The sequence below is a fragment of the Gossypium raimondii genome, chromosome 3 (genome assembly GCF_025698545.1).
Source record: "Gossypium raimondii isolate GPD5lz chromosome 3, ASM2569854v1, whole genome shotgun sequence".
In the NCBI taxonomy this organism is placed as follows: domain Eukaryota; kingdom Viridiplantae; phylum Streptophyta; class Magnoliopsida; order Malvales; family Malvaceae; genus Gossypium; species Gossypium raimondii.
The window spans coordinates 26237043-26264622 of record NC_068567.1 but is presented as its reverse complement, the minus strand read 5'-3'; the positions used below and the strand labels follow the sequence as shown (position 1 = coordinate 26264622).

At 31.4% G+C, this 27580-nt stretch overlaps 1 protein-coding gene and 1 non-coding gene across 3 annotated transcripts; both read right to left on the bottom strand.

Moving 5' to 3' along the window:
- Positions 1–2117: 2117 nt before the first annotated feature.
- Positions 2118–2224, bottom strand: LOC128040310 (small nucleolar RNA R71). Its single transcript, XR_008194966.1, has one exon. It is a non-coding gene; the product is annotated as a small nucleolar RNA R71 (small nucleolar RNA).
- A 12319-nt stretch (positions 2225–14543) lies between these two features.
- LOC105793952 (uncharacterized) lies at positions 14544–19329 on the bottom strand. Of its 2 annotated transcripts, XM_052628231.1 has the most exons (4): positions 19204–19329; positions 17286–19001; positions 15785–16800; positions 14544–15100 (listed from the first exon to the last, which is right to left on the bottom strand). In XM_052628231.1, exons 2-4 carry the CDS (start codon positions 18780–18782, stop codon positions 14962–14964), a joined length of 2652 nt encoding a protein of 883 aa, XP_052484191.1. In that variant the 5' UTR covers positions 18783–19001; positions 19204–19329; the 3' UTR covers positions 14544–14961. The 2 variants fall into 2 exon arrangements, with proteins under 2 accessions (XP_052484191.1, XP_052484190.1); XM_052628230.1 differs by having other exon boundaries at positions 17286–19265.
- Between the last annotated feature and the right edge of the window lie 8251 nt (positions 19330–27580).

Here is a 27580-nt window from a genome sequence, read left to right as displayed (position 1 = left end):
TGATTAACTGCATGTACTTAAGTAGATATATTTTCATTTTTAGGTTATTTTTATAACATTGCATAATAACGTTGAATTATGCCTTGAATGTCATTTTATGTTACTTTTCCTATTGGGAGAAAGAGAATTGGTTATTGTATGCAGCAGGTGTAGAAAAGATGAAGAAAAGGATAAAAAGGAGGAACAGAGTAAAGGAAGTGAAATATTACAATGGCAAAACGTTGGATGGATTGCCAACAAAAATGTCATGGCAATTCCAGGATAATGTTGACACAGCACTCAGTCTTCGTAACTCTTAGCTAGCTATCCGTGTACCAGATAAATCCACCTGAAAAAGAGGAAGAAAATTGTGTGCTGAAAGAGGGGGACCTGCCCTATAAAAGATGAGAAAAGAAAAGAAAAGGGAGGAGGATTTTTTGGAGAGAGGAATTAGAGACAATTTAGGGATCAATTTTCTCTCCAAAAAAAGCTGGTGGATAATTCCAAAGAAAGAAAAGGTAGCATCTTTAGAGAGCAAAATACAGACGTGAAGAAAAAGGAGAGAGACAGCTATCTTGGATTCACGTACAATCTGAAGATCAAAGATAAGCTAGAGTGTGGCAAGAATTCCTACATTTCTGCTTTTATTTTCTTATTTCTATTATTCAAACTTATTTGAGGATGTTGATGAATGATTTTATTTTGATGTTAACCTTTCCACTTATGAGCTAAATCTTTTCTAGGTTGGAGTTATTTGGGTGAATATGTTATCATCTTTAAAGCCCATGAATTGAGATTGCCTTTGTCATTATTTTATTCGATTTATGTTTATCTTAAATACATGTATGCAAGCTCTAGACATACTTGATTGTGTGATGTGTTCTTAGATTTATTTTTAATTCTAAAAAGATCAAATATATTGGATCTTGAATCGTTTGATGCAAGCGAATACTCGACAAAATATTCGTAACACTCTAGACATAGACGTTGTGAGTTGTATAGAGAAGAACATTCATTGTAGTTATTAATCCAAAGTTCTATAGACATACAGTAACTTAGATTTCTAGCTTAAGATCTAGCTATCGAAAGAGGCAAGTTACAGTACTGACTCTCTTAGCAGTTTATTAGACAATATTTTTCCATGGCATTATTTTGATATGAACATTTCGCCTTAATAATTACAGCCCTATTCATTCAACAATAGAAATACTCTTTATTTTCTCTGTAATTTTCCACAGCATTTTATTTTCCATATCAATTCATTGTTTTTAGCATTTGATTTCATTAATTCATTATACAAACATTTTGTTCAACTTGAGAATATTTCCTACTATTCAGTATAATCAATAGGATTATAATAATTTACTCAATTTCTTACCAATTTTCGATCCCTGTGGAGACGATACTTACTTATCACTTTATTACTTCAATGATGTGTACACTTGCACAATTGCATTAGTTATTTATACGCAACAAGTTTTTGGCGTCATTGTCATGGATCAGTAATATTGGTGAAAAGTTGATTTCTTGTTATTTTTGTTAGAGCAGTTAATTAATAGTTTATTTTATTTTTCAGGTTTGTATTAGTGCATGAGAAGAAGTATTCAAGAGGATACAAAACATTGTTTTGATCCTAAAATTGAAAAGACATTAAGGCGAAGAAGAAAAGAGTTAAGAGAAATGGAGAGAATTAGAAATGATCCAATAGAGAAGATCAAGTACTTCAGAATGAAAGGAATGCTGATATTCCTCGAATCATAGATGACAAAGGCGGACCCATTAGAGAACATGTAGTGCCTATTTTGGATTATCTAAATCCAGGAATTTTTAGGTCACATATTCAAGCTGAATATTTTGAATTAAAACCAGTAATGCTTCAGATGCTACAAACCATAGGGCAGTTTAGTGGTTTACCTACTGAAGATCCAAGATTGCACTTGGAACTTTTTCTTGAAGCCTGTGACTCATTCAGGTAGCAAGGTGTCCCTGAAGAACCCCTTAGATTAAAATCGTTCCCTTATTCATTGCGAGATCGTGTCAGATCATGGTTGAATGTGTTACCATCAGGTACGGTTGCATCTTGGAATGAAATGTGTCAGAGATTTCTACTTAGGTACAATCCTCCCAACATGAATGCCAAGCTTAGGAACGATATTACATCGTTTAGGCAATCGGAAGATAAAACATTATTTGAAGTATGGGAGCGTTTCAAGGAACTAATTAGAAAATGCCCAATGCATGGTTTCCAACACTGGACACAAATGGAATTATTTATAATGGATTGAATGCCCATACAAGAATGGTAGTTGATGCATCTACCAATGGGACTTTGCTAGATAAATTATATAATGAGGCATGTGAAATTCTAGAAAGGATAGCTAACAACGATTATCAATATCCAACTATAAGAGTGGGTATTGGTAAAAGAGTTGCTAGAGCTATGGAACTTGATGCGATCACTTCATTAACTACTCAGGTATCTTCTCTAAATAATATGATTAAAACATTGAAGAGACCAGCTTTAGTGCAGGAAATGAAAGCAACCGACCTAACATGTGTCTATTGTGGGGAAGATCATTTTTTGATGAATGCCCATCGAACCCGGCATCAGTATATTACATGGAAAATTTCAATTGGAACAACCCATATTCCAACACCTACAATCCAGGGTGGAACAACATCCAAATTTTAGCTAGAGTAATCAAGGATTGGGAAATTCAAGTAATGTTGTTTGACATAATTCTATTAGTGCACCACCTAATTATAATCAACCAATGCCATGGCAAAATGTGCAACAAATTTCGTCATCTTCAACATCAAATATGGAAGTTCTATTAAAGGAGTACATGGTTAAGAATGATGTTGCAATCCAGAGTCAAGCTGTGTCCCTACGAGTTCTTGAAAGTCAACTGGGGTAGATAGCAAATGCTTTAAATTCGAGACCACAAAGAGCTTTACCAAGTGATATTGATAATTCGAGATCACAAGGAAAAGAGCATTGCAGAGCGATCGCTCTCAAAAGTGGAACTCAGCTGAATGAAGTTGTTAAAGATGCCATGATAGAAAAGCACGACTCAAGACTCGATCATCAAAAGATCTCAGAACCAACTGAAAAGCATACATCAACTAAAAATGGTCAGCAGAAAAATGTTGTGGTAGAATCAGATCAGGTTGCCAACAAAAATGCCACAGCAAAACAATATCAGCAACCTAAAGGATGACCACCTCCACTATTTTCTCAGCTAATTGATGTGTACAAAGGAAAATTGACTATGAGGGTGAATGATCAATAGGTTACATTCAACATATTCGACGCCCTAAAATGTGTTGATGAGAGTGAAGATTGTCAGGCCATTGGTTTGCTAGAAATGGCAATGGAAGAAAAGTTTGCAAGACGTTTGCCTCAGCAAAAATATTCTATGTCCAAAAGTCTGTTTAAGCAACAAATGCTCAACTCACTCGGTCAGTTGCAAAAGCAACTCAATCTCTTTGAGACTTAGCAACTTCAAATCGTTGCGGAATTGGAAAAAGTGTAAAAAACTATTTTCTATTTTTCTTTTCTTTAATTGCTTTACTTTAATTTTGTTCTTATTATTTTTATCTTTAATTACTTATGTTATATTCATTTCTAATTTATCGCCTTATTAATGAGATCACAGAGCCTGATAAAGAAAGGAAGGACTTGCACCTAATGAAAAGGAGCTGCTATCGAATGAAAATGAAGGGGACGAGGATGAAGCTGAAACTGATGAGCCTAGACCTACCACATGTGCATAATGTGCTTGTCGTCCACCCCATTGTTACCATGTTTAATAGGATTCCTTTCCCTCTTTATGAGTCCAACTTACCATATGTTGGGGTAACATGATCCTTTTTTCACTCTATGTTTCCCTCTCTTTCCAAAACTTCATATCTTGCCTTTTGTTGTGGTTCAATGAACCTGGTCACAGTTGACCAAGCTTACTCCACCTCCTTGCCATCCATACCACTCATTTGCTTCTATATTCTTATTTTTTTTCATTTATTCCTTTTTCATTCTCTCCTTTTTGACAAATAACCACCACCTTCAACCTGTTAGAGTATGCCCAAAGATCAATCATGAGATGGTTGTAATAACATACTTGATTTATCATGTTTATTAATATAAGGTGTTACCATTATTATTTTAGTTTCTTTTCTGTATGTATAAATAAACTGTTTTATAATAATGTCTTAAGAATAATATGATTATTCTTAAAAGTTCCTTAGTCAAGTATTATTGTTGGATAGGACAACGATAATGCATTAAGACTAACATGTAGTTGGTTGATGATACAAAGTTGTCATTGATATGGAATGTCAAAATCGATGCATGAATATGTGTGTTAGAGAACAACATATTGGACTGACCCGTTATGAGTATGTTTCTTGGATTATTATGTAATTGTCACAACATTACTCATAGTGATTAATATGTATATGATCCTCAGACTTGAGATCATCATAATCCCAACATCGTGAGTTGTATATTTTGATACAATCAAATGTACACTGTAATTGGTTGTTCTATAAAGGCTGATGTTGGATATACCACGATCTATGTAGAGGGATATGGTTGATTGAGATAGGATAAGCCCCTCCTACATAATGGGAGTAATATCTTAGGCCACTTGATTGAGTGAGACTAGAAATGCATGGCCATGCTCAAATAAGTTGATATGAGATGTCATACTTATTTGTATATCGTAGTCTGCTTAAGATATCAAGGAACATGGAATGGACTATGCAAGTGTGAGTATTCCATGACTTGTGTCCAATCCAGAGATAAAGAACTTAAGGATTACTGCATAAAAGGTTAATCATAAAAAGGTTATATCGAATCATGATTTCTTGTGACTTAGGTAGCAATGATGCATTGCTAGATGCCACTCATTGTTTGTAACATTGGAATTGTTCTAGTATGACTACTAATGTTACAGGAACCTACAGGGTCACACCCTATAGTTGAAATGAACAGAATAAAACATAGTTGGTATTGTGTTTGGTTGTCGCTTGAATTAAATTAATTATAGAATTAATTTAATTGGGTAATCAAATATCGAACACATTATGTACAAGGTTGTTGTACACATTATAAGAACATAAATTTGGTCAGTATATAAATTCAAATAAATATATGGTTTACCGAAATTATATTATAATTAATGTAATTATAATTTTCGGTTTAAAATATTATTATATTTATTTTAATTTCTAGAAACCCTAAAAAAAGATATATACGAATCCCATTTTTCTTTGCTTGGGTCTAGTAGCCGTCAAAGAAAATTCTTTTCAAAACTGTTCTGGGGATTCCTTCCGTTCATAATCAACTGGGTGGATTACGTAGAGGCCGGGGTCACGATAGATTGCGGCTTGGTAGATAGCAGATCAGACTACTCGTTGTTAAGGCGTTGCTGTCTACTCAGAATAAACATTCGGTAATTTCGTAATCCTTATCACCCCGATTCGTTCCTCACACATGGATCCGTGGTTAGGATCGTCGAATTTTTAATTTTTCCGCTGCCCCATAGGGGTGCCGACGATCCAACACAACCATCATCTAAAACTCTTCCAGCATGAGCTATAGGTTCACCACCTCCACACCATCATCCAAGGTTCTCACCTCTTATCTTCTTTTGATCACTGCCCTTCACCGACACCGTTGCCACCGTGAACCACCGCTGGAAAACCTTTCTCTGCCACTATTTTTCTTTTTTATTTTCTCTCAATATTGTGACTGAACCCTCCCACTTTTTTATACTTTTTCTCACCTCATTGGACCACCGCCAGACCATCGTCGCCGCCACAGACTTCATTTTTTTCCATCAAGTTTCGATTTTCCCCTTTTTTTTCTCTTTCGATCTCTCCATCTCTTCTAAGGATTCAATCATCCTATTTTATTTATTTTGTGACCAAGACTCATCGATCATATATTTTTGTAGATTGTTAAACCTCTCCACTCCTTCGTCAAGACTTATCAACGATATCGTAGTATTGTTAAGTAGTGTAAATGCATGAGGGGCGTTGGGAACATTCTTTCCTCTCTATTGTTTTTCCTCATAGTTGAATGGTGTTAAGACACGTTTGTTTTCATGTGTTAACATTTTGTTCCTATATTCTTTGAAGGACCAAACAACGCCAATCCAGGAGATCCTTAGTGTGATAATCAAGGCATCGAATCTAAGTCTCAATTTAAGGACGGTTTAAGATGGTGGACGAGTTAAGTTTTAATTTCTTTTAATTTTATATGTTTATATGCTATTGTATTATTAAAATAAAGAAAAAAGGTTAAAAAGAAGAAAAAACATGATGTTTTCTTCTGCATTTGTTTTGTTCATTATCGAACCTCCATGGAAATATACTCAAGGTTTGGCCATGGTTATATCTTTTCATGGTAAGCTATTTTTCACTTGTTTCTAATAATTTTTATGCCTTTAAGATCGTTGCAACTAGGTCCAACTAGCCCGTACCTTCATTTTTGAAACTGTTAAAGATTTTGAATTTTACCATTAATGAATATTTGTGATTTTAAATGTTAAATGATGAAATTTAAGTATTAGTTGTTATTTATGAGTATTTTGTTAAGTGATTTTTGATGAATTTAACGATTAAGGATTAAATTGTTGAAATAGAAAAGTACAATGATTTAATGTGTAATAACAAAAATATGAGTTGTAGTAAGGTCCCAATAAATTTGGCTAAGCTTAAATTTGAGAAAAAATGGCTAATTTTCATGTTTTAGGCTTAGGGACTAAATTGAATAAAAGTAAAATATTGGGGGCAATTTTGTAAAAATGTCAAAAAGGACTAAATTACATAAAATGAATTGGTTTTGCTTTCTAAATTAATAAATTGAATGAAAATTTTAATTTAGATCAAGAACGAGTGGAAAATCGAGGAGAAGAGGAAATTACCAAATAGCCCCTATACTTAGTCATTACTGCAATTTAGCTAGGTAAGTTCATACGAACTGTACTCGGTATAATTTTGTTTAAATTGAATGTTTATTTTGTTGTTTTTAATGTAAACGAATCAATATATATATGAATGTGTCCATATTATGACGAATTGACGGTTATCAAGTCCCGGTTGAACCTTAGGAATTCATAGGATACAAATAACATGTCATTAAGGTTACCATGTTTTGGGCACCGGTCTTGAATGTCCTACCGATGGCTGAGGTCTTACATTTATTGTGGATACTCAACAGCTTGTGTGAGCAGCATTGCGTATCTTATATCCAACCGTCAGCTTGTGTGAGTAGACCCATTTCATAGCTCGTGTGAGCAACGATGTAAAGGAAAAGGAAAGGAAAAATTATATGTTTAGCACACTTTATGTGAGCTTTCCCGCATATTCGTTGTTATGCTAAGTGGTTTAACGGGCATGAAAAGGAAAGGAACGGTAAGTGTTCAAATGAACTATGTCATGAAACTATGAAAAGGATTGAAAAGGAAATGCTCAATAAAAGTATACCTATGTTCATGAAAATGATGATTTTAAATGAAGTTTTTCATGTAAAATGACTTACCTTATGTTAATTCAAGTGAATTATGAGTTGATGCACTAACATGTGTTGTTAATGGTGCTTAGGCTTGTGTCAAGCTTAGGTTTGGATTATATCATGCTTATTCTTAATTATATACGCTGAAATGGTAAGTGACCAAATGTAAATATGCTTATGTTCATAAAAAGGTTGTATGAATCAAAAGATATATTTTTCTTATGAAATGGCTTATCATGTGGTTGATCCCAAAAGAGTTATGTACAAATGCACTAGCCTGTGTATTGATGATGATATTTAGGTTTGTGACAAGCTTGTGTAATTGGTTGATGTTTATGTTTATGTCTTGTATTATGTAAATGATACGGGTAAGAAAAGGTAATGAAATGGTAAGTTCATAATTGAGATGTAATATGATGATATAAAAGAATTGATGAGTTAAAGGACTTACTTATATGTGAGAAATTTACTTATGCTATGGTTGAATTTATCTATGTCATGAATAAACACACTAATTCGTGAATTGATGATGTTATTTAAGCTTATGCTAAGTAAATGGAATGGAAAGTAAGTAAATGAAATGGAAAGTAAGTAAATGGAGTGGTTCATAGTCTTATGAAAAGGTTAATGAATGTGCAATATGTCTTATAAATCCTATTATTTTAGGAATGAAAAATATATGTGATGCTGATGGACTTACTCATTTGTGAGTTGATGGTTATATAGTTTGATAAATCTTGTGGCATTGGTATAGGTTTATATTTATACTATAAAGTTCATCACTGAAATGGAATATGATGTTTAAAGTTTATACAAACTTACTAAGTATTATGTGCTTATGTAGTTTTCTATCCTATGTTTTATAGATAATCGGAAGCTTGATCGGTTTGGAAGCTCGTCGGAGATCTATCATACTATCCAGCGATTATATCAGTAGTTTTGATGTGTTGGTCAAGGTTATAATGGCATGTATAGGTGGACTTATGTTTGATGTTGGTTGATCGTTTGGCTTGTATATGTCATTTTGGTTAATATACTTTTGGTATGTTTGATGCATTGATGATATGAGTTTATATGGCTAAGATTTAATGCATGTTTCAATGGTCAATATGGTATGTGATGGAATAGTTTTAAAGTGATCAAAATAGGGTAAGTTTTGAATGGTATTGGACTTGATGTGTATTCATGAATTGTGGTAATGTTTCTATGTTTAGGTAAGATTTGATTGAATGGATTTGAGGTGCCTTGTTGGCATATTGGTTGAATGGATTTATAGTCTATTGAAATAGTCATTTTGTGCATGTTTTGGTAAGGTTTTGAAGCCTTGAAGTTGTGCACAAATTATGTTTAGGTACAAGCTTGAAATAGGTGAAGAAAATGGCTTGATTTCGGCCAATTTCATGTCCACATGGCCTAAGACATGGGCGTATGTCTCAGTTGTGTGTGACACACGACCATGTCCCTTGTAGGTTTTAAAGGCATTCAAGTCAGGTAATTATACAGCCTAGCACACGGCCTGGCACACGAGCATGTGAGGCCATTTCGAGAGTTGCATGACCTGGCACATGGGCATGTGGCTTGGTCGTGTGACCCAAATTCAAAAGTTACACGAGCACGAACACGGGATAGGACATGACCGTGTGTCCCTATTGCGATTGTTACATGGCCTGAGACACGGGCATGTGTCTCAGCCGTGTGAGTCACACGGCCTGTAGTTCAATTTTTCCAACTTTTTCTTAAATGTTCTAAATGTTTCCGATTTAGTCCCAAATCATTTCTAAAGTGTTTCTAGGGCCTCAAGGGCTCAATTAAGGGACATTAAGCATGTGAATGAATGATTTGTGCTATGATTATATTAATGTTTGGAAATGTATGTTTTTATGTTACAGTTTGAAGGCAATGCTCCGTAACTCTATTTCGGTGACAGATACGGGTTAGGGTGTTACAAATTCCAAGTGTTCCTAAAATTATTATCCATGAAAACTATGATTTGTGATGTGACGATGATATGTGTGCAAATCTCATCTTTATCTTATGTAATACATAGCTTCATTGATATGTGATGATCTAAATATGTGTTATATATATATGTGTGTGTGATCAGATCCATGATTTAATATGAAAATATATTAAAGCATGCTAAAGTGAATCAAAAGTGAATATTATGTGATATATGAAAATGTGAGCATGTTTACTGCAAATGTGTAAAATTGAGAAATATGCGACTATGAGCATGACTACATGAGAAATGCGAAATGTGATTATATGTGCTAAATTTGAAAATGGTCATATCACATGCATGGGGTGGGTTTTGTGAAAGGTGGAAGTTATGTGGCAGTTTATCTGCGATTATATGGTCGTTATTGGCAATTATGTGGTGGCTTGTCCACAAATGGTGTGTTTTTAGATGGACAGGTTCTGGGAAACTCGATATTGGTGTGTAGCAGAGATGGGTAGGAAATTTTATAAAATGTGCATCGTTTTAAAATATGGATCGACATGTTCATGCATAAGTATCAGTGTTAGAGCTTGTGATTATTATGAAGATTGATATGTTGAGATTTATATTTTGATATGTATGTGATTATTTTTGTGATGGTCTCACACTGGGCTTGTAAGCTCACCCATCTTATGTGTATGTTTTAGGTAATCCTCGTAATTAGGACTCAGATGCGGATTTTCGGTAATGCTCTCGGAAGTGAACTTTTTAAATTATGGACTTTATATCATTTTATGAAATTTGATTTGGGTTTGTTTTAATAACTTTATGGGACTTTATTTTGGGGATTTTTCATTTTGATTTGCATAAATTGCTTGCATGACATTAAGTTTTAAAAACTGCATAAATTAGTATTTGATAAGATTTTGCTTGAAACTCGGTTTTTAAAATAGAATCTATCAATAACACATTTTTCCATTGCATTTAAAAAATGAGTGCATTTCAAAAATGAGTATTTAATATAATTAAACTTAGTTTTCAAAATTATTGATGTTTACAAATGAGTTCTCTAAGACATATGATTTATGAAGTTAATATGCTTTTATTTCTAAAATATTGATGAATAACCAAGTTCTCCAATTTTAAATAAAAGACAATTGATTTAGAAGCATGATTGAAAATCCGAAATAATTTTGAATAAATGATTCAATATTTACAATTGAGATCTTATTTATTTCGATTCTGAAATTTGTAATATTTTTATGAAATTAAAAATAAATGCTTTATTTCATTGTTTTGAATTGATAAGCCAATAGTTTTAAAAAAATTCAAAATTTCAAAAGTTTATTTCGGTCATTTTCGTGGACAAATGGTTTTTGGAATGAGATTGAAAATAAAGTTGAACATTCGATTTTACTAGTTTTGAACGAACTATGCAAATGGTTTTAAAAAATACGTTTGAAATCAAGAAAGTTTTTTTAGGCCATTCCAGTGACCAATGTAGCTTTCTGAATTTGGCCATAACGACTGGGCCGAGTTTGGTATGTTACATCCCTAATGTTACAAAGTTAACTAACAAACTTATTTAAATTTACAATTTAGTCCTTGTCATGATCTATGCTTAATATCTATCAAATTCAAGACTAATTCATCAATTTTTTAGTAATGGAAACTTGCTAATTCAACAACTTGACAAATTGATACATGGGCTAGCTAGGGTAAGCTCCCATGATCATAAATCTATAAAAAAAATACAAGAACTTGAAAATTTCCTTGATGAAGCTTAAGCTCCAAAAATGGAGTATTCTCCCTTTTTTTTCTTGTTAGGGACGGTGGAAAAAGATGAATACTCATTTTCTTCGACTAACTTAGCTTTTATATTAAGGTTATATGCTAAACAACTTTAATTAATTAGTTTACTTAAGCTTTATTATACTAATATAGACATATTAATTAAGCTAGTGGAAACAATCCACTAATTCATGATATAAAATTGTTAAATAATCATTTTGGCCCTTGGATAATTACTATTTAAGTCCCCAATCCTTTTCTTAATTAAAATTCAATAGCAATTAGATTTTTACAATTTAGTCCCTAAGCTTTAATTAACTAATTTTTCGTTAAATTACTAAACCAAACCTTACTATAATTTCATATTTACCCGTAAATATTTCCATTTTATATTTACGGATTCGATTTACGCAAATGGGGTTCCAAAACTACATTTTTCAACATCACTAAAATTCAAATTTTTACATTTAGCACGAACAACTTATGTCTCTATAAATGTACTCTTAGCAAAAAAAAATAAGAATATTATTAACGGCCTTTTCAATAATTACAGGCATTTCATCATTAAAATGGTTATAGTGACAAGTTCTTCCATCTCTTGCAATTAGCTATCATAACTGTACAAACTTTTTAGCATCGAGCAAAATTCCTTTCAACATAAAATGTAACTTTTGTGATGATAAAGTATTTGCCGCTATAAAAGGGACGAGTACTTTTCGCTGTTGTAATTCGTACTTGTAATGAAACAAATTTCATCACTATAGTTAATATCTTTATTAATACATTTAGCAAGAGATAGAAGTCCTGTTACCATAATGGCCTTTTTCTAGCAACATGCAAAATTTTGTCATTAGCTACTCTTTCTTTTTTTTTTCTTTTTTTCTTTTTTTTTTGGCTTTGAGTTTGTAGATCTTTTATCAACCAAAATAAAAGAAGAATTTTCTAGCAACGAATAAACTTTTGTTGCTATAATGAATAGATAAATTTTAATTTTATCATTAAATTTTGTATTTTAAATTATCAACTTAGATGACATCATTAAAATAAAAGTAATAAATATGAAATTTTAATTTAGTAGAAGAGAATTTTTTTATATATATATAGTGAACTTTAAAATCAGTGCCAAAGTAAAAACAATGCAAAAATGGGTAGAATAAATTGAAAACATAATAAGAACAAAAATTTTATGACCTAAAACGAAGAGAAAACAAAAAAAATAGTTAATTTTCAAACCAATTGGTAAAAAATTATAAATAAAATAAAATCTAAATCTAAAAATATTTATACAATTACTCATTATATTTATATTTTATTTCTCTGAGTTCATGTATCTACTTCAACTGAACCCAAATTGAAAAGGTTTAAATATGTTAAAGATTCATTTATTCTTTTAAAATTTATATTTTCTATTTTATGTTTTAGATATTGAACAATTATACTTTTTATTTAAAAATTTGGTCCTTCAATTTTTCCGTTAAAATTGTTGATGTAGTTATTATTAAAAAAAGGGTAAAATAACTTTTTTTAGCCCTTAACATTTACCTTTTCTTTGTCAGTTTAGTCTTTATTCTTTTAAAGTATATATATAGTTTCAAAAATGTTTTAAAATTAAAAGTTCTTTCACACTTTCAAAAAAATAAAAAAATTGTGAAAAAATAAAAAATCTTATAAATTAAAAAATATTTTTTTAAATTCATTTCAAATAATTTAAAAATTAAAAATATAAAATTTCCAAAAATTCAAAAATGTGTTATTTACTCCAAAAATGATAATAAGGTATCTTCAAACTTTGAGTTATTCATTCGTCCAAATGGAATAAAATTTAAACATATTTTTTATTTTAAATCAATTTAATTATATATATTTATGTAAATTTAATTATAAAATATATAAAATATTACTATAAAATCATTTTTAAATAATGATACATACTCCAAATCTGTTCAAATTAATTGTAATATAATTTTTGTTCAAAATACACTATATTAAAAGAACTTTATATAAAATGGACCCTGTTTTGGCAAAACACAAAGGTAATGAATTAATTCTTGAAATTTTTATATAGTATATTTTACACTAATATTTAACATAATAATTTTTATATAGTATATTTTACACTAATATTTAACATACTTTACACAATATATGTAAATTTAAATGGAATTAATTTAGAATTTGTATCCTTATTTAAAATTATATTACACTAATATTTAACATACTTTATAATTAACTTTAATTAAAATTATTTATGATATATAAATGATCTAAGTTTAATTAAAAAATATTTTCAAATATGATTTAATATGGAATGAATGAATAGCTCACACTTTAGAGAGGCTTTATTACCATTAGAGGCATTCATGGATGATGGTAGGTTGAGGCTCAATTTTAAAACAATTTTTAGTTTCAAGTTTATTTCGCCCCTCCATTTGACTATTTAAAATAATAATAAATTGTTTTATATTAAATTTCATTATAAAAATTAATATTAATATAAATTTTTATATTTTATTGTTTTAAATAGTGAAATGGGCCAAGTCAAGTCAACCAAAAGTTAAAAATATAAACCTAAACCCGTCTCGGAACAAGTCAAGATCATCGAATTGGTTGGGTTACAAAACCATGAACACATATTAATTCAAGGAGAAAATATCATAATTTTTTAAAATTTTGACAATGTTTTTAGAACTAGACCGATGGTCGAACCCGTCCAACCACTATGTCTCAGTTTGACCATACAAAACAAATACATTATTAAAAGAACTCAAAAAAGTGTAAAAATTCAAAAATTATAATTATCGATCCAATAATCAATTTAACCGTTTTTAGTTTGGTTCAATTAGTCTCTACTGGTTCACAGGTCAACGCATTTTTCACCTCTCACTAGACTGATACCCCAACCGATTCTCAATCTAATCGATCTAACCGACCAATTCGATCCAATTCAAACAACACTAAATTTTAAAATTATTATATATATTTAAAATTTTAAAAATATTATAAATCATTTTTGTTTTTAAATTTTAAAAAGTTTTTTAATTTTTTCATATTTTTTGAATCGTTTAGAAAATATTGTTTTAATTTATAATATAAAATATAATTTTAAATTTTTTATGCAACTAAAAATAAACACCAAATTAATAAACTGTGATCGTTAAAAGTTAAAAGTTATTTGACGATTTTCAATTGCTACATCAATTTTCTATAATAATAATAAAACCCTGCTACATCAATGACTTAAACTGCAAAATTAAGCGCAAAGACTAGAAATTTCTCAAATAAAATATATATAAAATATTCAATGTCTCAAAATTAAAATATAAAACTAAAATTTAAATTTAAATTTTAAAAGAGTACAAAAATCAACATATTTAAACCAATTGATAACTCTTAAGTCAATCGAGACAGTCATCTCTGGATCTCTCTTTATCAGGATTGTACAAGGATTGTATCCACTTATCAATTTTCTTGAAATTTCTCCTACTAATTGTGTTCTAAGCATATTCGAACATGAACATGTATACAGAAATATAACCATGTAGATATCACCCGAATAAGAAAAAAAATTATACCCGTATCAATCATATCTGAGTCCACGTACCATATATTCAAGTCTACCGAACTACCAACACTTTAGATACCGCAAATCTAACTATGACCGACAAAGTAGGATCAAGAGCTGTTATTGTTTCAAAGCATGCATCGAGTCAATCCTCCAATTGGCTATGTGTCACTTTTCTTTTTCTATTTCAATCAAATTACCAAAGTGACTGTACATCTGGTTGTCAAATAAACCGCCAACATGGGGCCTTGAAATAGAAGACTTTCCAACTGGTTGTTCTGAATCTTGCATAGCCCCCCATTCCTTTCTGCCAAAAGAAAACAGTACCCCCCAAACGTTAGATAACCATTATGAGTTACAAATGCATTACAGAAGCCCATTTTTTCAGATGGATTATTCAGTGAATGGATACAAACACTACATTTATACCCTCAACAGTTCAATAATGTTAAAAGACAAATTAATACGAGGAATAACTCCAAAGATACCATCATCATCAGCTTCACTACAAGCAAGTTCTTTAACACAGAGTATATAGTAATAACCAGAACACTGTAACTGGAATGATAGTCAACAGTTGCACCATTTAACCTCAATTGGTCACATACTAAGATTTAAGCCACAGCATTTACTTCCCAGTGACCAAAGAAGCATGCAATATAAACCAAAAGGTAGAAGAAAAGAAATTTGGAAATCTTTGATCGACCCCATTTCTACTGCTGAGATTCAAGAATAATCTGACTTTTATGGAACAGTTCTAATATACAAACTCAACATCAAATCAATGATGTTCATTGCTACAATTCCTAACCCTAAACTCTAAAACACTAATGACTTGCATTGGCACAATCCTACAGTCAATTAGAGCCAACTTAAAATGCCAACAGTGAAGATATCTCACCGAAATCAATGATTAAACGATTCAACAAATAAAATAGACAAATGTGAAATACTAGCATTTAAGGGTAGGATATATGTTTGATTGACTCACTTGGGCCAACAGCTTGCAGCAGACGGCTCAAATGGATAGGTGCCTGCAGATCCATTGAGACTCCCATAATTCATTTCCTCCAGAGACTTGTTAGGAAAACGGTTATCACTGCCACATAATGGTGGAAAGGAAGTATCCTGTAACCATGGATCATGATCACTCAGGCCAGGTACAGGACTGAATGTACCACCATTCTGGCCATTACCAAGAAAAACCTTCTGAGGAGATCGTTTACCAGCAAGTATAGGGTCCTCTTTTGCAAACAATGACACCATAGTTTTCTGAGAAGAAAGGTGCAAAAGGTCATCCTTGTTTGATCTATTATGTTCCAGTGGTAGAAGCCAGCTTGCTGGATCACCCATCAAGCCCAGACCATCCTGACCAAGGGGAGAACTGCTCCACATCTGCCATGTCCTTTTCTCATTTGCATTAGTATCATCCACAGAAGAAGTTTGAAGATCTTGGGCCTTTGGGGTAGCAGAACGTGATCTTGACAATGGGGATTCAATAGGTGAGGGCTTGTTAATTTCAGAAGAAGCAGATATATTCTTCAAACCACAAGGCCTTTCCGTTCCCACGTCCATCCCAAACCCAGCACCCAAGTCCAACTGAAAATTATCAAGCGACTCAGAAACAGGCCCAAGCAAGGATACCGGATCAGGAACATAACAGGGGTCTTCAAAGAGCTCTGGCTCTTCTGGTATAATTTCACTTAGCCCTTCAGCAGCACGAGGGAAAATGGGTTCAATTGCTGGTGAGAAACCTAAACTACTGCTGGGGACTCCATTTGTGTACATAGATATAAATGGTGATGGTAGTCCAAAATTGATAGGATTATCAAATGTCTGTATTGTTGAATGACTAGGAAATGGTGGGCTCTGAGCTTCTGGTTTATTCTTCAAAGTCGGTCTACTAATAACATTTGCATTTGAGACTGGAGGAAGGGAAGGTGAACGAGTAAATAACTGTTGCCAAGATTTTTTAGGTGCTGCCCACAGTTGGGGTTCTGAAAGCACCTGCATTAAACAACTCCATATTTTAGCATTGTATCTTTCTATATAAATTTCTACAATGTGTACCAAAGACCACATAATCTTCAAGAAAACATCAAATTCTACAGAAATAGAACACGCTGATTCCAGGGAAAATATGCAGTATGCCCAACCAAACCAACAAGCCTTGGTCCCAATATCTCCGGGGCTCACATTGAAAACCAAGACATGAAAATACGTGCTGGACCTCAGACATGGAAGAAAGTGACAATGCTAATTCAATTATATTGACTAACAAGGAAAGCATGAAATTTTTCATTTAGCACTGGAACCAGCTGGCTAATGGTTGCTCTTAATATAGCCATAGTAGTTTACTCTACCTTGTAGTAACTTTGCATTTGGGATAATTTCAAAAGAAAATGCCTGTATTTTCATTATCATACAAAAAGGTAAGAATTGTACTAATTTACTAAAACAATGAACTCAAATAACAGGGTCAAATAACTTACAGAGTGGTTGATTTTAACATTCTTATCATCTCCATCCATACTCAACTTCCCAGCTACTCGTTCAGATGGACAGAAATCTCTCCTATTGGCTGAAGCATGGGCATGGTCTACAGGATTATTAGTTTTGTTTTCTTTTGCAATAGCAGGAATATTAGTATTCTTTCCAAAGAAACTACTTCCCGTAAAAGCTTTAGAGGATGACAAAAATGTACCCCTAATAGGGTCAAGGTATCTAGTTCCACCATTTCCCCGGCTAAAATTAATTGCAGGAGTACTTTTAATTCCATGTCCTGTTTCTAGTGCATTTCCCTTGAGATAATCAGACCCAGACCTCAGATGTTCCCGGAAATCAATCTCACACTTCTTATCAGTGTCACGCTTCAGTTCAGTTTCCTTACCAGCTCTCTTTTCAAGCTCTTCTGTATCAGTGTGGCTCTTACTAAATGCTTTATCTTTCCTTCTCTCTTTAGACTTTTCTGCTTCCCTTTTTATCTCTTTCTCCTTAGCAGATGGTGATAATTTGCTGCAATCTTTTTCAGCCTCCAGTTTTTCATCCCTCAATCTCCTCCTTTCTTCCACCAATCTTGCAACCTCCTCTCTTTGCTTTCTCTCTTCTTGCTCCAAAAGCTCCTTTTCTAACCTAGCCTGTCTCTTTTCTTCAGCTTTTCTGCGTGCTTTTTCTCCTCTGCTCTCATGAAAGCTTGTCCCATTCTCACCCCTCTTAGTCAACATGCCCCTGTGGTCTGCATCAGATGAAGCATCATAATTTGATGAACTAACCCCAAAAATCCTTCTCAGAAGCCACCTCATGCTCAAGAAGGACGTTAACAGTCTGCATGCAAAAATAACAATGCCTGAATAAGATTTCTTCGCCAAACAATCTTCATTTCCTCCAAAGTCACCAGTGCCATTCTTCCACCAATAGCTAGGTTTCCCTGCAACAGACCCAGTGACCCAGTTGCCATTCTCTAGCCAATCCTGCCCACACATCCACCCATTCTCCGACCATCCCTTTCCATTCAAGATTTTCCCACTTTTTCCAACAAGATCCTTAATGATCCCAGAATTTGAAATACCCAGACCAGGTGGACCTGGCAAGTCCAAAACAGGTCTCTTTGAAATATGGCCACAATAAGAGCACATAAAACGACCACCACTAGGTTTCTGATCCCTATATGGAGTCAGACAGTTCCGACACCTTCGTGTTGCAGTTTTACGAAGCTTCTGCAATTCTATAGCCTCAAACCTCTTCCTCTCCCTGAGGCGTGCATTCCTTCTAACCCTCCAAGCAGATAGCCGGGGCATCAAAATCTCATACCAAAATAGAGTTGCCAAAAGCACAAAAACGCAAGCCAGCCTTGGGGACGTGATCTCAAATCGAAAATCAGGTGGCAATAGCTGAGAAAGAGCCCATAAACCTATGAGAGGTATAACTAACCAAGGCAGCATCGTAGCAACCCGGCGAGACCACTTCTGAATCACACACAGTATACACATTATCCTCTAACCCAAACCTATCTTCCCCGTTTCGAAAATCAGTGGCTAAAAAAAACCCTAAAATCAACCCTCCCAATCACGCAATTTCCTCCAAAAAGAGAAGGTCCCAAAATCGGACAATCAACCCAGGAAATCTCGTTCCAAATCGAATATATATATATCAAAGCAGCAATCCTTCAAGAACCCTAAGCAGCATTTACAATCGCGAATCCTTCAAAACTAGAAATGAAAAAGAAAAAAAACTAACGTGGAATTAATATTTGAATTTTTAATAAATCAAATACATAGAAGAATACATTCAACTAAAGCCCTAGAAATGGATGGATTCAGTTTTTTTTTTTTTCTCTCTCTCTTATGTTATTTCCCGAAAAGTTTCTTTCTAAATGCTCAAAGGCAAGCGTGAGGGATTCGCGGAACTTACAGACTCAGAGTCCATTTCGGAGCCGAATCGGGTTGGAGCGGTATGTGAAAATAGATAAGAGAGATATGCAGAAGAAAATAAAGGAACCGTATTATTACTGCAAACGATAATTAATTTTTAACACGCAATCTCTCTTAACCGGTTTTTTTTGGCCGCCTCTTTCTTAAACCGCTTCGTTGAAATGGTCCATTTAATATAATAATATTAAAAATTAATTGTTAGAATTTTTTATTTGTATAAGTTAGTTTTTTTAGGTAAAAGTATCATAGAGGCTCCTCTAACAAGAGTCGGATTATATTTCGCTCTTTTTACATTAGATTAAAATGTAAATTGGTCTTTTTTGTAAAAAATTTTATCTATTTGTATTGTTAAAAATTGATGTGATTGACAGAATAACCAAACAGGGATATGTGATGTGCCATGTGTATCTCATGGTGACAGACAGAGACCAATTTTTAACAGTAGAAATGAATAATTTTTTTTAACAAAAGGACTAATTTGCTCTTTAATCAAATATACAAGAGCTAATTTGCCCATTTTTTGGTGGAGGGGTAAAATGTAATTTAACTCCTAGTACAAGGTACTAAGGCGACTTCCATGATAATTTTATCATTTTTGTTAAAATGTGTCAAAACCTCCTAATTCTTCACAAATTTAGAATTTAGTGTTTGCAATCCAATTTTCAAGAATTTAGTTTCTATATTTTTTTATATTTCAAAATTCAATTCAATAGTTAACACAATTTTTTTTTAATTTGTTCATGTAATATTTTAAAATAAAAACTATCCACTTAGTTACCATGTAATTAAAAATGGTATTATAATAAACCTAAATTTTTTAAAATATTTTTAACAATATTAACAATTAGATTTAGATTCAAATATGAAGCGTAAAAGAACTAAATTCTTACCAATAAAAATAAAGAGACAATTTTAAATTTACAAAGAATACAAAAACTTATGATATATTTTAACTTAATTTTTTATCATCCGCCTCCGATTATGCGCACCTTCTTGCCCATTCTTAAAATTTTGGCACCTTATAATATAAGAAAAATGTGTTTATCTATTTTCCAACATGTTTATCCTTTTAATTGAAGATTATTATTTTTACTAAATTATAACACATTTTCACGGATGAGTGCGGAACAGAAAATTTAACCCACAAATTTTTAAAACTTTTCTTGATTTTTTTATTTTTTTCATTTTTTAAGAAATATTTTTAATATTCTAAGAGAGTGTCGATAATCAATATGCAAAATTTATCTAAATTTTACCCATTGAAAATGTTTTTTTTTTGGAAAAAAAATTTGGGTAAAAATTATTTTGAGGTTATTTGCTGAAAATTAATTTATAAAAATATAAAGAACACTAAAAACGCCCAAGAAACTGATACCAAATGATATGGATGAGTGCAGAACAATATCATAAGTTTGTCTAAGTTGTGAATTTGATTGACACAACCTGAGACGCAAACAAATCTAAGTCAAATCTAAGAATTTTAAAACTAAAGGAAGCGATTAAAATAAATAATTAAGATAGAAAAAACAATTAAATAAATAATAATTAAATATGAACAAGATAAAATAAAGAAGAAAATAAAATAGATAGATGGAAAAGATGAAATGGCATGTAGAAATCCTAAGGAGTCTTGGAAATCTGATGAGTTCACAATCCTCTTCAAACGACTCTAATTTTCCCTCCAAGAAAGAGAACTTGGTAAGAAAAAACTTGAAAATAATCCTTACAATCTAAAAGTATTGTTAAAACTTTTCTAAAAGAAAACTCGAGAGAAATTATTAAAGATAAATTTTTTAACTCAAAGTGAATAATGAATGAATTGATTGTGTACAATGAAGAGGCTTTTATATAGGTTAGCTAAGTAAATCCAAATAAAACTATTAAGTATCTGAAACTCGATTAACTTAATAAGTAGTTTTAAACTAAACTTTCTTATTGACATAAAACTCTTAAATAACTTAAAATACTAAAAATTATCCAAAATTCAGAATAAACTAATAATAAAGTAATAAAACTTAATAAATATAATATTAGACCCATATATAATAAAAATTAAGCTTAAAACTTGAACCCAATATGATTTAAACTCGAATAAAAAGTCTGAAACTCGTAATTTTCGTAATAATTTCGTTCAGAAATTCTGCTCACACAGTCTTCACTAAAATGGTCATAACTTTAGCTCCTGAATTCGAAATCGAGTGATTCAAAGTGAGTTTTGAAACTAATAGATAACTCTTCAAACACTACGCAGACATCTAAGCCCATAAATCTCTGGATCCCATCCAAAATTTCGTCGCAAATTGACTAATATTTTCTACTTGAAAATTGAAAGTTTGGTTGAATTGACTTTGATAAATTTCATACATTCCGAGCAAGTTTCATTCCCCCTTTTAAAAATGAATTGACTTTAAACATAAGGTTTAAAACTAATAATAATATCAATACATATACAATATATATGAAATTAAAATAAAAATTAGTTTAAATAGTGAGTAAAAGAAAATTAACACTATAGAAAAATAGGTCTTTAGCGACATGTTTTTTTAAGCTTTTCAAGCATTTTAAAACACAAAATATATAGTGGTGTATAGGAAAAGTTGTAACAACTCGATTTTCAATGGTATCGGAAATGATGGTTTCAAAACCATGTTCTCCGATGATTGAGTCAATAAATATTATTTATTAATACTTACGAGTCAATTATAAGATTATATTAAATTTTGATTTGAAAATTTTAGTGATTAGATGATTAATTAGAGCACAAAAACTAAGTCGTAAAAAACGTAAAAATTAATTGCTATTTATTTTTATTAACTAAAATGCTTGCTTAATATTATTCAAGAGTCTAAAGCACTATTTAAATTGTAATAAACGGTTAATGCCTTATAATTAATTTATATTTTTTTAATTTTAAAATTAAGTTAAAATATATTAAAACATAAAACAAAGTTAATGGCCATTTTCATTAATTTTTTCCCCTCTTCACCGTCGTTTCTCCATTGAAGAGAAAGCCAAAGCTTTGGGCCAACTTATTCTTCAAAATTGGTAAGTCATTTTTAATATTTTTTTTGTAATTATTTTTATTTTTAGAATCTCGGGAGTATAATTTAATTAGTCTTGAGATTAATTGGTAAAAATTTTAAAGTTTTAAAAGGTTACCATTAATGATTTCTTGAAGGTTTTTTTTATGTTAAATGGTAGATTTGTAAGCTTAAATGATCAATAATTAATTTGTAAAGTGGATTTTGTTAATTTTGAGTATCAGGATTAAATTATAATTATGTCAAATTTGACATATAATTACTGTAATTTTTATTCTATAGGGTTATAGATGGATGAAATTAAAACAGATAGAAAAATGAAGCTTAAATGTGGAAGTTATAGTTGTTTCGATTTTAGGGACTAAATTAAATAAAATGTGAAACTTTAAAAATTGTGAAAATGCAATTAAGCTATCATATGCATGGAATTAGAGGTTTTAAGGTAATTGAACTGATAATTTGAAATGAATTACCAGATAAATCAATATTTGAACCAACCAGTAGATAATTGAGGAAAAGGAAAAAAATGTTGATTAGTCCTTGACAATTCAATCATTGTTGTTATTTCCTGATAATTTCATAGGGTATAGTTATGTACTTATATGTATTGGTTGTGGTTGAATTGTGAATTTATAGTGTTAGTGTAACAACCCGAAAGTCAGTGGTATAAAAAAATACGGTTTCGGGACTCTGTTTTCATAAACCGAACTTGTATTTATAGAGTTATTTTTTTAAGTGAATTGAATTTTGGATTAGTAATTTGGCCGAATTAGCTATTAATTAACCGTCAGGGACTAAATCATAAAAGTTGCATAAGTTAATTGCTATAGGTTTTAATTGTTAAATGACTAAAATGGTAATTAAGCCAAAGCTCAAATTGGCAAGTAAACCATTTTATGTTTGATAGTGGACGGTTTGCTGGTATTTTTAATCATTATATATATATTTTTTATTTGTTTATGAATGATGGTCTTCTTGGGAGGCTCTGTTAATCGAGTTAATATAGTATGAAAATTTAACCATTCAAAGTTAACTAAAAAGGTAGAGTTGTTTGGAGTCTTGATGGAAAGGAAGGTTAAAATTTTATTTAAAAAAAAGAAGGGATGTCATAAGAATGGGGGTTGCATGTGAAGACATTGGGGGACAGACCATGATTATGGCTGGCTAAATTTACTATCAACTTACATCGTTTTAACGATTATGGAAAGTGGAGGAAAATGGGACAGTGGAAGGGTCGTTGGACGGTAATAACAAGGAAATAAATGAATTTATTTCTTCTTCCATCCCATTTTTCTTCTTTGGCCAAGATTCAAATGAAAGGAGGGAGAAGGCACAGCTGCATGTTGATGAATGTGGGAGAATTTGCTTGTTTAAGGAAATTTTTTTCTCAAAATTGGTAACCTCTCAACCCCCCCACTATCTTCATATGGGTTGAAAAGAGAAAGAATGGACTAACGGTGATGCATAGCCGTGAGTTGTGGGAGGGAAGTCCTTTTTCTTGTTAGCTAAATTCTTTTGCTGCTGGAATTTTGATTGTGTGTTTGTGATAGCTTTCATAATTCACCCTAATGTTATGATTATTTGGTTCAGCTTGCAAGGTGGGAGAGAACTCAACCGGCAAAGGGGAGTCCAAGATAAAGTAGATAGCCTCGGCCTTACGAGGATTTTCTGTGAGTTTCGAACCTCAAATAATATATCAAACTTCAAAATTTTCCAAAAAAGTTAAAAATGAGAACACTCATGCTAAAATCAAATAGCTTAAAAACTTAAATAAATTTTTTAATATATATTTTCGATTAGTATTGAAAAATCACAATGGTAACTTCAGTTCTAGTGTAGAGCATGAAGTTTCACATGATAATTAATCTCGTTTTTATTAGGAAAGAAAGTTTAATTGAGCAGTTCAATTATTTATTCTAAATGGAGCGTCAACTTAAGTGGAGCCCCAGGTTCTCACAGCAAAATATCAGTAAAAATTCCTTTATCATATTTGATTTCTTTGAGAACTATTACATATGATTTTTGCAATGAATAAGAAAACCGAATGATTAGCATTTTTATAGAGAGAGAGAAATAGCTATAACACGGATGGCAAAATTGAATAAACAAGCATTTTTTTTTGAAAAAATTAATCAGAGCCGTAGAGATCTGCTGAAAGCTTTCCAAGACATGGGATTTTGGTGGTCAGCCACAGGCTTTTTCCCGACATTTCCTTTCCTACCAAGGATTGGTTTCAGCAACTTCTTCAGGACCCTGTTAAATCCAGACCCGCGTCGCCCTTTCCGCCCCTTTGGCTTCACCGCTGGCGGCGGAGCTTGAAACTGTGAGCAGTACTGCGACCTTTTAGCAACGCTTGGCTCGGATAGGCTCCGACTCAATATGGCTTGGTTCAGCTGAACCTCGAAGGAAAGCCTCTCAAACTGGTCCAGCACTGTGCTCTGTTCGTCCCCGAACCTTCTTAGAACAACTGATATTTCGTCCATGCTTTTGTTTTCATTTGTTAAAACCATTTGCCTTTGCTCATCAAACTCAGCATTCTCATTCACCTAATTCTATCTAGCTATATATGTGTGAATCTTTGCTCTTCGCTTTTAGCTTTTGCTTTTTGGTGTGGGGAAAGCGGAGTTTGGAGCTGAGGATTGGCTTGCAACGGGAGGAAACTTAATTGTCCAAGCAAAGTAGCAGAAAAGCGTCAACACAACAGATCACCTACTGCTTGGAATGCGAGACGGTTCGCAATGCATAAATGGTTTAAATTTTAATTTGTTAATTTTCGCTCCATGTGTATTTTTTTTTTTACATGTTAGTTAAAAAAATCAATTAATAGATATAAAATTTAAATTTCGAAAAATACAGTGATTAAGAATGTTCCAGTTTAAGAATATAAATTAAATTTACAACTTTATTAATAATATAATATTAATAGTAGAATTTAATCAAAAATTTAATTGTTATCATTTGGTCAACAATAAAATTCCCCAAAAAAATATAAAGGCTAAAATTGAGCTATATGAAAAGTGTAAATATTAAAATAATTAAATTAAAAGACATATAATATATAAGTATAAGTTTTAATAGCGAGAATTTGATTACATAAAACACCGAGTAAAATAATGAAAATTAATATGAAAAAGATTTAATCGATCTTAGTAGAGTTCAAACAATAAAATATATCTTTGGACTTAACTCCAAACTCGAGATATATTAGATTTTATTTAGAAAATACAAATCTGAACATAAAATACTAATTTGACACAAAAATATTGTAATATAAAAATTTTAAAAAATACAACATGAGTATGGAATGATGATGGTTTTGAAATTAGATCCAACATGTATTGGTTGGGAATAAAAAGTTAGATTGGTTGACTCATGAACTAATACAAATAAAGTTAAAATTTGTTGAACTTATTTTTTTATGTTTAATAATTTTAATCGTTGAATTTATGAATTAATAATTTTACTAGTTTGACAACCAATCTAATTCTAAAATATAAAATTAATACTTATCAAATTCAACATGAACACCCAAATAGCATTTGAATTTAAAAACTTTAATTTTAAAAGATCTAGTATAACGAATGACTCATAATGTATTTGGAAGGAAAAAAAAAAAAAACTGTGTGGGCATGTCCAGTAATATCTAGACCATATTTTGACTGTTTGGGTCTATTTTCTTTTAATGTGTCTTTAAGGTGAGCGTTCGATCGAATCGAATGAAAAAATTTTGAGTTAATCGAGTTGACGAATCCTATTTTATTATTCTAACTCGATTTGAAATTTTCTCGAATTGAGTCGAGTGAGATGAAATTTGAATCAAATCGAATCAAATCGAATATATTTGTTCTAGTTAAATTAAAAAAAAAGATTTTGGGTCTTTATAATCACTATCACCCACTGTAATCATATTTTTCCATCGTAATCAAATTTGTTATTAACTTTCATACTTCATAATTTATTTATTAATCTTTTATATACGAGTTAACTTATTTGCTTGCTTAGTTGCTTCAATTATCTTCGATTCTTGTTACTATGTATTTTGAAATTAAAAATATATTAAATGTAAAAATGTGATTTTTAATAAAAGTTATCTTAAAGATAAAATGTGAAATTGATACCAACATAAAATTTTAATATGAATATTTTATAGCATCATCAATAAATCAATTTTAATAAAAATTATAAAAATTCAATATGATTAAACAATTCAAAAATATAAATAGTAAAAATGTGAAATTTAATTTAATAATATAAATAGTAGATATAAATAAAATTATTAATATTTAGTTTTAGAAATTTTTTGGATGATTTTAATTTTTGATTTGGGGGTAAAAGGTGAAAGTAAAAGTTTAGGGGGAAAATAAAAAATTTTGAGGGTTGAGAAAGTAAAATTTTAGGGGGAAAGTAAATGGAGAGAGAAATTTTGGGGGGGGGGGAGGAAATGGGTTTGGGTAGAAGGGGGTGTTATGAGAGAGGAGTAAAAGTTTTGAGGGAAAATAAAGAGGTTTGGAAGTTTGGGATAAAAATATAAAATATTATAGTTTGGTATTCGGTTTATTCGAATTATTCGAGTTAATCGAATTTAAAAACCAAACTCGATTCGAACTCAAAATTCGAAAAAAGATTCGAATTGACTCAAATAATTCGATTAATTTGAATAACTCGATTCGTTTAACTCGAAATTCGATTTTATTTTTATTTTTTCGAATCAAATCGAATTTTACTCACCCCTGCATGTCCCCACTTATCTAACGTGTATCAAAATAATGTGTTGTACATAGTTGAATACTCTCATGATAGACGCGATCTTGTTCTATAGGGTTTTGTTTTTAATGCTTGAAATCAAATAAACTCGTTTTTCTAATAAAATCAAACGATTATTTTGATATAGTTTGTAAGGAAGATCTATAAAGCAATAGGTATGGTAATAGAAAAGAGAGAAGTGATTCCGTTGTGTACTTAAAATTTAAAATGGTTGAGCCTAAACCATGGGATGGGAATTGTCCAAAGTTGTAAGCATTCTTCAGCCAAAGCCGCAGTTAATAATGTTCCACTTTATTCTTCCTTGCAACGAAGTCATGTTTTGTTCTAAAGAAGCTTATTTAACACAAAAGTGGGTACGTACTACCACTAAGTACTGCTATCAATATCCAACTCGTGTTTTTCTTTTTAGCTTTATAACAAGATTGGCTGAAGCTCAGCTAACTATTACTTTTAGAGCTTCAATAGGATAAAGTAAAAGGTACTCAAACTTTTAAAAAAAAAAAAATTAAGTTCTCTTTTTTTTTTCACTGAGAACTTGATTTTTTAAAATGT

What these genes read in the sequence shown, in the direction of transcription:
- LOC105793952 (XM_052628231.1), bottom strand. Translation starts at nt 18,782, where the DNA reads ATGTGTATACTGTGTGTGATTCAGAAGTGGTCTCGCCGGGTTGCTACG. An exon ending in ATGTTAAAATCAACCACTCT is followed by an intron (nt 16,801 to 17,285) that starts GTAAGTTATTTG and finishes TGTTTAATGCAG; the next exon opens with GTGCTTTCAGAACCCCAACT. An exon ending in GCTGCAAGCTGTTGGCCCAA is followed by an intron (nt 15,101 to 15,784) that starts GTGAGTCAATCA and finishes TTCTTTTGGCAG; the next exon opens with AAAGGAATGGGGGGCTATGC.